Source organism: Leptonychotes weddellii, chromosome 8 (assembly GCF_054177405.1).
Source record: "Leptonychotes weddellii isolate Sample4059 chromosome 8, ASM5417740v2, whole genome shotgun sequence".
Lineage (NCBI taxonomy): Eukaryota > Metazoa > Chordata > Mammalia > Carnivora > Phocidae > Leptonychotes > Leptonychotes weddellii.
Genome location: NC_138376.1, coordinates 9,327,594 through 9,343,321, shown reverse-complemented (window position 1 = coordinate 9,343,321; position 15,728 = coordinate 9,327,594). Strand labels below are relative to the sequence as shown.

At 42.7% G+C, this 15,728-nt stretch overlaps 1 protein-coding gene and 1 long non-coding RNA gene across 2 annotated transcripts in view; one reads left to right on the top strand and one right to left on the bottom strand.

The window, feature by feature from the left end:
- Nucleotides 1-8,265: 8,265 nt before the first annotated feature.
- LOC145722932 (uncharacterized) lies at nucleotides 8,266-15,008 on the bottom strand. The gene is made up of 3 exons (XR_014147494.1): nucleotides 14,619-15,008; nucleotides 10,324-10,551; nucleotides 8,266-8,772 (listed from the first exon to the last, which is right to left on the bottom strand). It is a non-coding gene; the product is annotated as an uncharacterized LOC145722932 (long non-coding RNA).
- A 197-nt stretch (nucleotides 15,009-15,205) lies between these two features.
- The window catches only part of GMPR (guanosine monophosphate reductase), a 45,862-nt gene continuing 45,339 nt past the window's right edge, over nucleotides 15,206-15,728 (top strand). The window contains exon 1 of the mRNA XM_006727707.3: nucleotides 15,206-15,376. Within this exon, the coding sequence (XP_006727770.1) occupies nucleotides 15,290-15,376 (87 nt within the window). The 5' untranslated portion in view covers nucleotides 15,206-15,289. The remainder of the gene's footprint in view (nucleotides 15,377-15,728) is intronic.

Genomic DNA, 15,728 nt, shown 5'->3' with positions numbered 1-15,728 from the left:
TTTTTTTGTTCAACAGCAAAAAGTATTAAAAATGTACTCACACATATGATTCAACTTATATAACATTCTTGAAATGGGTGAGCAAGATTATAAAGGGGTAACACAAGGGAGATTTTTGTGGTGATGACATAGTTCTGTACCTTTTTTTTTTTAAGTAGGCTCCCTGCCCAGCATGGAGCCCAACACGGGGCTTGAACTCATGACCCTGAGATCATGACCTGAGCTGAGATCAAGAGTCAGATGCTTAACTGACTGAGCCACCCAGGAGCCCCAGAATAGTTCTGTATTTTGATTATGGTGCTGGTGACAGGAATCCACAAATGTGATAAAGTGACACAGAACTATCCAAACAATATTAAATTCCAGGTTTTGATATTACATAGTTACATGGAACGTAACCATTGCGGGAAACTGGGTGAAGGGTATATGTGATCTCTCTGTATTATTTTTGCAATTTTCTGTGAATCTATAATTATCATAAAATAAAACTTAACACACATATACAATAAATGAAGACACTTAATATGACCAATAATGAAAAGACCTATATATGTCTTTTGATATGAGGTAGGAGATATAAGTCATAACCTATGTAGTAATCTTGTCAAAAATATTTAACCTGAACCTGATGATGAGGCAACAATCAGACAAATCCTGAATATGAGACATTCTATGAAAACCGGTTTATCCTCTTCCCAAAATTTAATGTCGTGAAAGACAACAACAAAGACATAGGGACTCTTCTAAATCAACAGAGACTAAAGAAACATGATGAGCAACCCAATGCATAAACTTTGATCAGACCCTAAAGCAAAAAAAAAAAAAAAAGTCTGTAAAAGATATTTTGAGACAATTGGGAAAATTTAATATAGAAAGTATATTAGGTGGGATTATTAATTTAAAGGTGAATTTTCTTAAATGTGATAAGGGTATTTTGGTTATGTAAGAGAATGATCTTATCCTTGGATCCTTGCATGCTGAAATACTTAGGATAAACTATCATGATGTCTGCAATCTGTTTTTAAATGGATATTTATATATGTATATATATATATATATGTATGTGTTTATATCTATATGTGTGTGTATATATGTATATATATATATAAGTTTTCCAGGGTTTCCATAACAACATAGCACAAACTGAGTGGCTTAAACAACAGAAATTTATTTTCTCATAGTCTAGAGGCTAGAAGTCCAAGATCAAGGTCATCAGTGTTAGTTTTGTGAGGGAGGAAAAATTTCTCCTCTACCATTCTTGGTTCTTTGGCTGGTTTAATAATCAGGTTAACATTAGAGAAGTTAACAAGAGAAATCAAATTTAATTTCATATATATGGGAACCCCATATACATGAGAGGTTCAAAGACAGAAAGGTAAAATGAGGTGTACATGCCATCCTGAGCTAAGGAATGGGGTAGGGGCCTGGGGCTTCAAAGGGGAGGAGGTAAATTCATAGGACAAAAGAGGAGCAGATATTTGGTAATTAAATGTCTGCCCTGCCATATAAAATTCAACTCTGATAAAAATCTTATTCTGGGAAAGACCCCCAATTTGAATTCTTCTAGGTACTTAAGGGAGGGAAAAAATTTCTCTTGAGCCTGTGGGGTCTTGATTGCCTTCAGCTCAAAATAGTCCACATGTCGAAGTGGCACACTTTGTGGAGTCTTGTTCTGAACCCCTTCAGTTTCTTCTGAGGCCTCTCTTCTTGCCTTGGAGATGACTATCTTCTTCCCTGTGTCTTCACATGATTTTTCTTCTACACATGTCTTTGTCTAATTTCCTCTTATAAAGACAACACTATCATTGGATTGGGGCCCACCCTATTGGCCTCATTTTAACTTGATGACTTCTTTAAAGACCCTATGCCTAAATACAATCATATTCTGAGGTGCCAGGGGTTAGGACTTCAACATATGAATCTTGGACACAATTCAGTCCAGAACAATATATATCAGAGATAAATAAAATAAAATACCAATGTTAACAAGTGGAGAATCTAAATGAAGCTTTTACAGATGCTCCCCGCACTACTCTTCAACATTTCTTCAGGTTTGCAATTTTTCAAAATAAAAAATAGAACTAAAACTGATAAAAGAAGAAGCATTTTGAAAAGAACTTGTCACAGGTACTGTTACTCAAAAATATTCTTTGCCCCTCCCCTGAGGGAGAATTATCCTTTCTTGCCCCATGGGTGACAAGCTTGGTCACATGTATCTTGTTCATATGGGGAGCTCTAGACCAGGCCTGTTGACAGAAAAGGCAAGAAGCCAAGGAGACACTGTATGATACCGTCAACCTAAAAAGAGAGGTAAACCTTGGCAAGCTCAAAATCGTCAAAAAAGATGAGCTTATTCGGGAAGAGCAGGGGAATTGCAATTCAGGACACGCAAACTATAGCAAGCTACAGGTCATCCATGGGGGGTTTGCGGTAGGCTGTATGTATGAGTAAGGAATATAAAGAGAAAAGAATTCAGTTGGAGTCTGATAAAATCAAAACAAATGGAGACCAGCTTTGGAAATTCCTTCAGCAGACAAAACCAGTCCAGTCATGCAAACAAAGCTCAATTCAGCTTATTTCGTGAGATCAACCTGACCTAAGTCATTTCTTGTTTGTGCTACTGGAAACCATCTCCCGATCATTTCAAGAAATGTTCAACATTGTCAGTTTTCTATAAATCGGACATTTATGGAAGATCAGTCTCTCAGTCCTAAAGTTTTGTTTTCCTGACAGCACATGTGTGAGATTTTCTATTTTCTATCCTTCGGCTCCATTTCAGATTGAAATTCTTTCACAATACTGTAAATACTGTAGGATACCATTTTTTTGAAGCCCTACCGTCTGTGGATACATGTGTGGTACGAATACAAGCCCACGAGCTTTAGAACAGTGGTTGCCTCTAAGAAAGAGGAAGAGGAAGGGCAAGTGGGATGCAGAGTGGAGGGTGGTTTTTTTTTTTTTCACTTCTTTTAAAAAATAACTTTCCGAAATAGAGATGGCAAAATGCTAAGATTTGTTAAAGTAAAATAAATAAGGCTGGATTTCCTCATATGTCATGTAAAACTGCCACTTCCATATGTCAATTACAGTTGAGTAGCAACAATTTCATTTAGCTTATTAATAGTCCAAATGTTTTCCTGTAATGCTGAAATATTCATAATGGAAAAGAAAAGAAAAGCAATGGTAAGATATCAAATGAATTTAAGCAAACAAATAAATACATCTTAAGTACAATGGTAGTGTTCTGCCCTTTCTGGAAATGGCATTTTGTCCCCACAGAGTGTCGGCACTATGGAGGGTGGGACATTTGGGATGATGCCTGCTCTCAAACCCCCTGAGCAGGAGGATGAAGAGAGTCCGAGATCCTAAATGAAACAGAGTAGATGGTTTCTGACTTTCTTTTGCATTTGGGAATTTTCTCTGACCAAGGCATGGTGATCTGGGGAGAGAGAAATGTCAAGGAGCCAAAACTGCACCTGCTGGGTTTCTGGCTTGAAAAGCTAGTGTGCAGAGTCTGCCAGCAGGTACCAAGCAAAGAGACGGTGCCGATGGGTGTAATAAGGTGATACTCATGCTACTGTCCAGGATAGAGATACAGTTGATTCTCATTATTCACAGATTCTGTATTTGCAAGTTCAAAATTTACAAAATTTATTTGTAACCCCCAGATCAATATTTCCCGCACTACTTGGTCATCTGGGGACATGTGCAGAAAGGTGAAAATTTTACATTGTTCAACTTGCAAGTTCCCAGCTGAGGCTGAACAAGGTGACGTTCTGGCCTCTTATTTCTTTTTTTTTTTTTTTTAAAGATTTTATTTATTTATTTGAGAGAGAGAATGAGAGAGAGAGCATGAGAGGGGGAGGGTCAGAGGGAGAAGCAGACTCCCTACCAAGCAGAGAGCCCGATGCGGGACTCAATCCTGGGACTCCAGGATCATGACCTGAGCCGAAGGCAGTTGCTTAACCAACTGAGCCACCCAGGCACCCTCTGGCCTCTTATTTCAACTCTCAGTGTCTTTTTTGCAGCCTATGTAATGCCACATTTTTCACGTTTGTGTTTGTTTTGTTTTGTTTGCAATTTGGTCATTTAAAATGGCCTCAAGCGTAAGGCTGAAGCACTATCTAGTATCTGTAAGTGCAAGGAAGCTGCAATGTGCATTATGGAGCAAATATGTGTGTTCCAGAAGCTTATAGTGCTGCTGGTTGTGAATTCAATGTTAATGAGTCAACAGTGGGAGTTTTTAAACATAAACACAAATAAGGCAAGGTTATATATTGACTGGTTCTGGGGCATGTAGCTGGCTCTGTCAGTTGGGCGTGGAGGCTTCTTAAAATAAAAAAAATAAAATATGCTGATTGGTTCGTGAAAATGTTGTGGCCAGAGGTTTACGGGAACCTAACCCTGTGTTTCCCCTGGGGACTGTAGTTTAGTATTCGGAAATTCAGGGTCCAAAGCGACTTTATAGAAGATAACTACTGTGAATAATGAGAATCAACTATAAATGGAAAGAACTGCTTTGAGCAACAGACCAGATCCAGCCCCTACGTTTCAAATGCCAAGAAGTCCTAATTTGGAAGTGATGGTGGACGGTGCCCAGAGAGTTCTTGTGCAGGACTTGTAATAGATAGGACGCAGTTAAGGTAGTACTTGGTTTCCTAAAGCACAGGATCTAAATTTGGTGTAGTAGGAAAGGAGAAGGACTGGGCAGAGATGGGCCTTCATGGATAACATGCTATTCTGAGCCAACACTTCAAGAATGAAGATGGCCCCAGAATAAACCTAGCTGTAAGCAGCACCCCATTTGACCTTTTTAAAATGGATACTTTAGGAGTACCTGGGTGGCTCAGTTGGTTAAGAGTCTGCCTTCGGCTCCGGTCATGATCTCGGGGTCCTGGGATGGAGTCCCGCATCGGGCTCCCTACTCAGTGGGGTGTCTGCTTCTCTCTCTCCCTCTGCACCTCCCCCCACTCATGCTCTCTCTCTCAAATAGATAAATACATTTTTAAAAATGTACAGTTTACAGAGGAAAGAAAAAGAAATAGTGGAACAGCATTTTAAAGAAATATTCAGACACACAATAGCATGTCCATATAAAGGAGGTAAGTGTCATTCACAGGCACTTGAGACCAGTGATGAGCCCAAACTGGAAACCAGTGAAAGGAATCTGCCCTCTATTTTTAAAAATGGTCTAGTTCAGCAATTCCATGTAAGAACACGGGTGCTGGCCCATAGTGGGCACTCAGTAATACCAGTATTGTGAAAGTGCTACTGTCTCTCCTTTCCTTTTACTACCTTGATCTCATTTTAATAAAACACTCGTGCGGCCAGGAGGCAGTATAATATACTATACTGGTTAGGATTTGGGTCCTGGAAGCAGAGATATCTTTGCTTCCAACTTGAAGCCAATTGCATTGTTGATCAACATGCCTCAACTTCCACATCTGTAAATTGGGTATAAAATTGTATTTAATGCATAAGATTGTTTGCGGATTAAATGACATAGTATACCACAAACACTTAATAGGATACCTAGAGTATAGTAACAAAAGCTAGCTAATATTATCATAAGCCTTCGCAACTCTCATTGGCTTTCTCATTCAAGAATATGACATCTGGCCTGTGTACAGCAGCTGTTCACATTTAAAGAACTTTATAGACAGTAACTCTGCTTTAAAAAATGATTATGCACTCATTTGCTTTGATACACTCAAATAGGCTAGCTAGAATAGTCAGCAGGCTCAAGGTTGGTCAAAGAGCTTTTTGAAGGAATAGAATAAATGACTTCCTTTTTATTTCTTTTTTTTTAAATTTCTTATTTCCCTTTTTTTCAAGGAAAATGTACTTAAATGTCACCTCTATTAGCTGTATATTGGTAATCCAATACCTTGCAACCAGATACTTCTCCTGAACTCCTAATTTGTAATTTGTTCTCTGTATATTTTTCATTCCCTCATTTCAAGCACACATCAAAGTTCTTCATGTTTTCTTAACTAGGGAATTTTTGCAGAGCTGAAAGCAAAAACCCACCACTCTTCCTGCCTTTTGTGAAAGCCTAAACACAAGGAGGAGATTGTGTTGGGGGTCCTGGGGGTGAGGGTATGGGAGAGAAGGACAGCACTTTAAGGAGAACATGGGTGAGGTGGAGAAGGGGAGATAGTCTCTGGATTCAGGAAAGGAGACTGTTTTCTGCAAACCTGTCCCTCCCTGTATCAGCACCTGGGAGGTGTGGCGCAGAGACCAAGGAGGAAACCCCAGGCATAGGGTTCCCAATCTCAGCAAAATTCCTTTGCCAGCAAGTAGCAAAGAAGCATCCGAGCCACAGGACCATAAGGGACTTTGGGAACCAAGACAATGGGACCACCGGTGTGGCCAATGATGGATGGAGAGCCAGCTTCCACCCTTTGCCACTATAAGATCTCCATACATGGGAGAGAAGAGGCCCAGTGACAACTGGAAATGAATCCCTGCCTTCATCTTAGCAAGATGGGGAGCTAGAGGGGTGCCTGGGTGGCTCATTCAGTTAAGCATCTGCCTTCGGCTCAGGTCATGATCCCGGAGTTCCAGTACTGAGCCCCGCATCAGGCTCCCTGCTCAGCGGGGAGTCTGCTTCTCCCTCTCCCTCTGCTTCTCCCTCCGCTTGTGCTGCTCCCTCTCTCACTCAAATAAATAAATAAAATATTTTTTAAAAAGACGGGGAGCTAGAAACCAACTCCTAGTTATCTGAAAGAAAGTAAAGAACAGATTTCTGGCACACGGAGTTTGTGCCCTGAGATTCACAAGGACCTCACACCCAAAGGAGAGACAGGGAGGCCTCCTACACAGGGCTGGGAAGGAAATAGAAATGATCACCTGTGGGCATGTGGCTGTATTTATCTGAAAATATAATGATTATGGCCTAAGTGTTATCAAATATTTCAAGGTATCTGACTTTGTAAGAAGTCGTCCTCAGAGGTAGAAATTATGGCAAAATCAAGAAAGCAAAGTCAAAGCAATTTGTCAGATAGCATTCTCTAGGCTGGAAACAGAATTTAGTTAAGAAGGGGAGGCTCTGTCTCAGTGAAAAATGTGCAAGAAAACATTTCCAATAAACTGGCTCCACGCCAGGTCAACGCATAAAGGAAAACTCTGCAGGAAATTTTTTTTTTAAAGATTTTATTTATTTATTTATTTATTTGAGAAAGAATGAGAGACAGAGAGCACGAGAGGGAAGAGGGCAGAGGGAGAAGCAGACCCCCTGCTCAGCAGGGAGCCCGATGTGGGACTCAATCCCGGGACTCCAGGATCATGACCTGAGCCGAAGGCAGTTGCTTAACCAACTGAGCCACCCAGGCGCCCTCTGCAGGAAATTTTAATTTGCAGATTATTTTCTGCCCTTCTACATGAGGTCCGACACTGAAGATTTTAATAAAAAGAAATGAGATCACCAGGATGATGATTATACCAGAATAATTTTGACTCACTGTAATAATAACAACCTTTAGAACAATATGGCAATAGGTTTTAATCTCTAGTGTTATCTTAAAGGTAGAATCATATCCTGCAGGCAAATTCCCTTGTTTTGGTATCTAGTAGTCTAAATTCTGTCATGATGCCATTGGGTTGTCTAATGAAAATAAGTTAAATAAGCATGCACACACACGTGCACACAAATTTCTCTGTCCCCAAAGATGAGCAAATTAAATTTATATTTACTTTCTCTGTACAAAGCAAGGCATTATTCTCAGCATATATTATCAATCAGAGGTTGAGAACTTAAATGACTATGTATGTGCCGGGAGGGTTGAGTCAATTGTTCGTGTATTAGAGACCACGTTCCCCATCTCAGGGGACAATATTGATTACCTCTAGCAGATGGTGTTTTTCTGAGGGGATGATGGCCTGATTGGGACAGGCCTCCCGATTTCTAAAGGTGAGCTAGATTTTCAATGTAAAAATTCTCAATTTCTAAATGTTAGCAGCTAGTTCAAAAATGTTAAGATGTTGTCTGTTGGCCAAACCAAACATACTCTCCATGGGCTCTCAGCTGTGGCCTTTGCTATGAACTATATTATATTAGTGTTATTGACAATGCAAAAGGTTTAGATAGCAATGTACTTCAGGAGTGTGCGTGTGTGCGTGCACGCGCGTGTGTGCGTGTGTGTGTGTGTGTGTAAGGGGGAAGGCTGTACTGTGTTGAAGGGTGAAGAAATGGAGGGAAGAAGAGAATCAGAAGCAGTGGTTTTGCTCTTTTACCCTAAGACCTTCAGAATTTATATTCACCCCTGCTCTATTCTGCTTAGCCCTTAATCAAAGCCCCCCTGAGAAGCCCAGCACAGAGATGTTACTTGGAATACAGGCTTGGATGTGACCCCATACCTGGCCCCTGTGGAGTGTGGATCGGTGACCTGTCAGGTATGATACCAATCTCCAAAGCTCTTTTTTTTTTTTTTTTAAGATTTTATTCATTTATTTGACAGAGAGGGACATAGTGAGAGAGGGAACACAGCAGGGGGACTGGGAGAGGGAGAAGCAGGCTTCCCGCTGAGCAGGGAGACTGATGCGGGGCTCAATCCCAGGACCCTGGGATCATCATGACCTGAGCCGAAGGCAGATGTGGGGCTCAATCCCAGGACCCTGGGATCATGACCTGAGCCGAAGGCAGATGCTTAACGACTGAGCCACCCAGGCGCCCCTCCAAAGCTCTTGATAAGGAGCACGGGCTCCCAGAAAATCAGCTCCAGAAATTCCAGATGCTGTCATGGAGGTATGTCACCCTCCTCCAGAATTCTCCTGCCTGGGAAATCAGAAAAGCCTTTTATCAGTACTTCGTGCCTTGAGTTACACCACTGGGACTACGGTGAAGCAAGCAAGACATCTGGGGTATGAAATTTTTTTTTTTTAGATTTTATTTATTTATTTGACAGAGAGAGACACAGCGAGAGAGGGAATACAAGCAGGGGGAGTGGGAGAGGGAGAAGCAGACTCCCGGCCCGAGCAGGGAGCCTGATGCGGGGCTCGATCCCAGCGCTTGAGCCGAAGGCAGACGCTTAACGACTGAGCCACCCAGGCGCCCCTGGGGTATGAAATTTAAGAGGACTAGTAGAATATAATTTGGCCATAGAGAGGAAAGGAGTGGTGATGCAGGCTCCAAAATAGATGACCCTTGAAAACACGCCAAGTGAAAGAAGCCAGTCACAAAAGACCACATATTGTATATTCCATTTATATGAAATGTTCAAAACAGGAAAATCCATAGAGACAGAAAGTAAACTGGTGGTTGTCGAAGATTATGGGGGCTGGGAGTGGGGAAAGGACATAAATGGGGAGTGGTTGCTAATGGGTCCTGGATGTCTTTTTGGGGTGATGAACAAGTTCTAAAATGTATTGTGATGATAACGGTACAACTCAGAATAAAAATCACTGAATTGTGCATTTTAGAAAGGTGAATTGTATGGTATGTGAGCTATATCTCAATAAAGCCATTATAAAAAATAATAAAAAGTAGAGATGCAGATCCCGCTCAACTGGAAAGAGCCGTTTTGGGGCCTGTAAAGGAAAATGTAAGGACACATCACTCCTTGTATGATCCTCAGAGAGAGGCCCCCTCAGCACCCTGGTGCCTGGACCCACTCTGGTCCTGAAGAGTTATCTTAATCCCAAGTTCAGATTCAGATTGAACCAGTGTTTACCCAAGCAGCTGCCATTGCTCTACCTTTGGGTTCTTTTTCATTTTTCTTCTTCCTACAAACCTACCTTCACTGATTCACTCTACAAAGGATCACAACCTTCATGCCAGGTCTCGGCTACAGGATAAAACTAAGTCACTTGATCTTGAGAAACTTAAGAGCCTGGGCCAGGGGTGGGGAGGTGGTCTTAGCCTTTTTTTGTGACATAAGATACCTGTGGACTACTTCTCAGATTCTTTTTTTTTTAAATTATGCAAAAACAATCAAATACATGTAGTACAAAAATCTTAAAAAAGAGAGAAAATTTCCTCGAAATTTGCCTGAAAGTGCAAACCTGAGAGTAATATTTTTAAATGCATAAAATAAAACACAAGATTGCCAAAGAAACTAATTATTTTTGGAAATACAGGTATTAAATATAAGCAAATTGGGCTTCTTCAGTAATGCATTAAGCGACAAGATCTGACAGCATGTTTAATAACCACCATACTTTTGAAGTAGAGATGAGGGATCTCAAGGATTATGAAGAGGGAGGAAAGTATCTGGGGGCACGATGAGAAAGTCATAGGTGGTGTTAATAAACTGTGGTCTCTTGCCCACATTCATAATTGTAGACAATGCTACATTTCAATGAGCATTTAGTGACAATAAAGACATAACTTTGTTTCCCACTCAGGTTCACGGACCCCAGGTTCACGGAGCTTAGGGACCTCTTGATGTTTTGGACCCGAAGTTAAGAACCTCTGGTAGTAGGGACGGACGCTCTGTGACACGTTGTGACAACATAGCCTGGGGGGAGCAAGGCTGTGAAGAGTCAGCTTTGGGTTTGCGTGTCCATCTACCCCAGCTAATGTTACAATCTGGGCAAGCTCAGCATCTTCACCTGTAAAGAGGACATAGTGATGGTGACCATCTCATAGTGTTGTCACGTGAAGAGCTAAACACACACACATAGAACACTCAGCACAATGTCTGGCATGCAGAAAAACTGGGGTTACATTACGAATTTTGGACATCCCTATGGGCAGTTCTCAGAAATAGCCATTCAGGTATTTTGACTTTTTTAAAAAAAATTATGATTGACTTCAGCCAAAGTACAAATTTAAAAACTTGTTTCTGTGTTAAGGTTATACAGTCTACTTAAAAATCTTCCTCTACGTCGAGCAAATCTGAAAGATCCACCTTTAAAAGGCTTTCGAATATCACTCAGTCCCATTTACACGCTTAAGTACTTTCAAATATTTTAAACTGCACTTATAAACACAATCGATTAGGGGCGCCTGGGTGGCTCGGTTAAGTGTCCAACTCTTGATTTCGGCTCTGGTCATGATCTCAGGGTTGTGAGATCAAGCCCCGCATCTAGTTCCCCCACTCAGCACGGAGTCGGCTTGAGATTCCCTCTCCCTCTTCCTCTGCCTATCCCCCCATCTTGCGTGCTCTCAATTTCTAAAGAAACAGGAATAAATAAATAAATAAATAAATACAATCAATTAGATTTCCTTTTTAAACACTCACTTGTCCACTTCGCTACTCCAGAGTGTGGTCCGGGGAACCTTGGCTTTATGGAGGCACTTGTTAGAAATGCAAGCTAGCCCCACCCAAGACCTACTGCATAAAACCTGCCTGTCTACAAGGTGCTCAGTGATTATTGTGCACCTTAAAGATATGCAAAGCCCTACCACTCCAGACCTACTGAGGCATAATCTGCATTTCACAAGGTCCCCATCAAGTATTGTGCGTGATAAAGCAGTAAACTCTGACTAGCTGAGCTTTCCAAAATAATTTATCAACTTTTTATAGTGTATGTAAAACTTGTGTTCTCTTAAATGTTCCAACAATCTACATAAATTTAATACATTTAACTTTCTACTCCTGTAAATCAATTACTCAAATATACATTTTGATTGGCATTAGAAGGCTGTTCTGTTAATCCAATGGTACAAATTTTCTTGAATCCACAAAATATCAATTATGCCCAAATTCCTTCTTATCCTTGTAATATTAAATAGTATAATTTTGAATTATCTCCAGCTTTTTCATACTTAATTTTAATAATTTCTGGATTTTGAGAAATGCTTAATAAACTAAATTAACAAACCAAATAAACTTATATCATTCCACATAATTTTAGTTCACTGCTTAAACCTATTAAATATTTAAAGAACTAATCCCAATCAGATAATAGAGGAAGGACCACTTGCCAGCTCATTCTATGAGGCCACTGATACAGACATCCAAAGAAAGAAGACCTACAGGCTATTGTTCTTTATGAACTCATATGCAAAAATCCTAAACAAAACAGTAGCAAACTGAAATCATTAATAAGTAAAAGTATTATGGGCTATAAACAAGTGGGATTTATTTTACATAATTTTGGAGGCTATCTTCCCATGTCATATTTTCAAAAGATTTTTATTGAGAGAGAGAGAGAGAGAGAGAGAGCAAGTACACAAGTTGGGGGAGGGGCACAGGGAGAGGGAGAAGCGGACTCCCCACTGAACAGGGAGCCTGTCACAAGGTTCCATCCCAGGACCCTGAGATCATGACCCCAAGATCATAACCTAAGCAGAAGGCAGATGCTTAACTGATTGAGCTACCCAGGCACCCCTTCATTTTTGGTACTACTTTACCCTTAGACAATACAATGTTAGATTGGATGCCGGATATCTCAGGAATTTTTCTGTTGGGAGTTAGAACCTTTACATGAAGTCCTTGTACTGTAAGGTGAATTTTGTTATTATTAGTGCAATGAGAAGTACAGCAGGACCTTTAAAGGAGTCTAGGTTGGTGGGGGAGATTCAAGGAGTCACGCTGACTCTTACAGGGGTATGATTTTGTGCCTGAGAAGAGGGCAGGTATGATGGGACATTCCAGAAGGAGAGGGAATGGATGGAGTGAAGTGAGCTTCTGTCCCTGTTCTAAGAGAAAGAGCGTGGTCAAGAAGCTAAGAGGAGAGGTAGCATCCCCAGGGGCAAAGGAACAAGCTCAAGGCAAGGATGCTTTTCCCTTAAGACAGCGTAGGTAACAATAAATATAAAACTCCCCCCCCCTTACCCCTGTACTATATCCCAGGGGCAGATGCTTCACAAGTTTAGGGTTTCTTTTTCCCTCCTTTTGGGAGAACAATTTTTAAATAACCATACTATAGAGTAATTATATTTTACTTTGGTATTTATTTATTAAAAACTTTATTTTACTTTTTTAAAAAATATTTTATTTATTTATTTATTTTAAAGATTTTATTTATTTTTTGAGAGAGAGAGAATGAGAGACAGAGAGCACGAGAGGGAAGAGGGTCAGAAGGAGAAGCAGACCCCCCGCCGAGCAGGGAGCCCCATGTGGGACTCGATCCCGGGACTCCAGGATCATGACCTGAGCCGAAGGCAGTCGCTCAACCGACTGAGCCACCCAGGCGCCCAAAAAATATTTTATTTTATTTATTTATTTTTTTAATTTATTTATTTGAGACAGAGAGAATGAGAGAGAGAGAGCACATGAGAGGGGGGAGGGTCAGAGGCAGAAGCAGGCTCCCTGCCGAGCAGGGAGCCCGATGCGGGACTCGATCCAGGGACTCCAGGATCATGACCTGAGCCGAAGGCAGTCGCTTAACCAACTGAGCCACCCAGGCGCCCCCAAAAAATATTTTATTTTTAAGTAATCTCTACACCTAATGTGGGGCTTGAACTCACAACACAGAGATCAAGTCACATGCTCTTCCCACTGAGCCAGCCAGGCGCCCCTTACTTTGTTTTTTAATTACAAACTCAAGATCAGATTAGGTTCTCATATTAGGTTCCCTTTTACTATTTTGGAACAAGCAGCACATCCACCTGCGATTTGACAAGGGTCCTAAAAATTTCGTTGGCCCAGCTCATTATGGTTACTTTCATTCTCTCACTGATAACTTTCATTTCCTTCCCTGAAACTTCAGGAACTTCCTGTGGGGGCAAAGATAGTGAGAGCAAGTGGGATGGGCAAAAGCCCTTACCATTTGCAGACGTTTGTGTTCAATGAGCATTGGGATGTATCTTTCTGGTCAGCCACACCGAGTTTGAGTTCACTGAGAACAGTGGAGGCCACAGACAACCACAAGAAAGTGAAGGTGATTCCTACCTTTGTGCAGTTAGCAATCTAGTTTGAGGCTAAAAAGCATGAGGCACATAATGTAACATGTGACTCGAAATAAATAGCTACAGTTTACTGAGCAAGTAGGGGACATAAATTTGGGTTTATTCCTGTTTCAGCACACTTTATCTTTTTTAGTTTTTATTTTAATTCCAGGTAGTTAACATACAGTGTTATATTAGTTTCAGGAGCACAATACAGTGATTCAACAAGTCAGGGTATATAAACTTTGTGCAAACACACATGCACACAGTTTAATTCTCATAAAAGACTGGGAGGTGACAAGGTTAAATCTTTTTCTTCTCTTCTCTTTTAACCTATAAAAAACCCCTGAGGTTTAAAGAAAGAAAGTGACTCCCCAAGGTCACCCAGCTAAAAAGCTGTGGGGTCAGATTTTGAACCCAGGCAGAGAGAGGTTTCTGGACTTAAACGCAGTTTTAGTTAAGATTGCAGTAAGTTTTAATGACTGAGCGATTTGTATTTAAGGCCACCATGGCCAAGTCATTTCCTTAATGTGATCCTCATTTGCCTAATCTGCAAAGTGGCTCTCTCTTCAGTGGGTTGTTCTGAGCGACTGAGAAGGCACAGGGCAAGCATTTAAGCACAACCGTAATGTATAATGAAGGCTCCTCCCAGTCAAGTCAACAAGTGAATTAAAAATAAACTGACATGACAGGTAACCCTCAGAGGGGACTCAGGTCCCTCAAACTCCAGGATCTGCGCTGACTATACGCTTCACTGCTTTTATTCCTAACAAACACACCCCTGAAATCCAAAGGGGGATACAGAAATTGCCTCCTCCCCATTGTTGCCAAATAGACTTACCTGCCCACACACTTTTCCTTAATCCTATCTGATTTCCCCACGCTTTATTCTTTGGCATGTCAGAGGTCTGACTCAGCGCTTGATGGGCGCACGCGGCTTGAAATTAGAGAAAGAAACAAAACCTCCCAAGGAGCCGCCTTTTCCCTCGGGTGAGGAGGTCATACGCCAAGTCTCCTCCCTATGGGGGGACCTCGGTGTCCCACATGACGCTGCGCATTCCCCCTTCTTCCGCGACCCCCGCCAATTCGGTCACCACGACGAGCCAAGGCTTGTAAGCGGGAGGAAAGGGGGGGGTTGTTAAAAATGTCCCGCTGGCAGATTTCGGAGCCACCGGTCTGTGCCTACCCCGCCCGGCCCCCCCAGACCCCTCTCCCCTCTCCACCACTGCCCCGGCGCGGGGAGCTAGAGCCGGGAAGCGCGGGCCAAGCGCGGCTGCAGGATGCGGCGGCCTAGGGCGCAGCGTGCGCGCCCCACGGCCGCGAAGAGTCACCCGCAAGAGGGCCCCCGCCGCCCCGCCCCCCAACGCCCCGCCCCCCGAACGCCCCGCCCCCCGCGCCCCCCACGACCCCGGCACCCCGCCCCCCCGCCCGCCCTTCCAGCGCCGGGCGCCCGCGCTGCAGGAAGGAGCTGCGAGCTGTAGCCGCGCCTGCCTCCGCGCGCCGAGCCGCACCATGCCCCGCGTAGATGCAGACCTCAAGCTGGACTTTAAGGATGTCCTGCTCCGACCCAAGCGAAGCAGCCTCAGGAGCCGAGCCGAGGTGGGGCCCTCCGAAAGCCGCAGTGGGGTGGGATTTGTTTTCCGGGTAGGCTCGGGAGAGGACAGTGGAAGGAGGTGGGATGTGCTAACCTTGCCGGTTCTTCCGTGTGTCTGTTGAGGGATGGGATGCTGACCCCCCACCCCCCACCCCGGGCCTCCCCACCTGCTGAGAAAGGGGAAAGCCAGCTGGTTCCGTGCCAGGATTTGAGATATCTTTGAGGGACCCAGCTCCGGTGTAAAAATCTAAATACGTCCGGTCGGGTGGCGGGGGCGGGGGGGAGGTACACAGCGGACTAGACCACAGAGGAACAAAGATCAAGTGGCCCACTGACTTAGAAACAACGGGGGGTGGC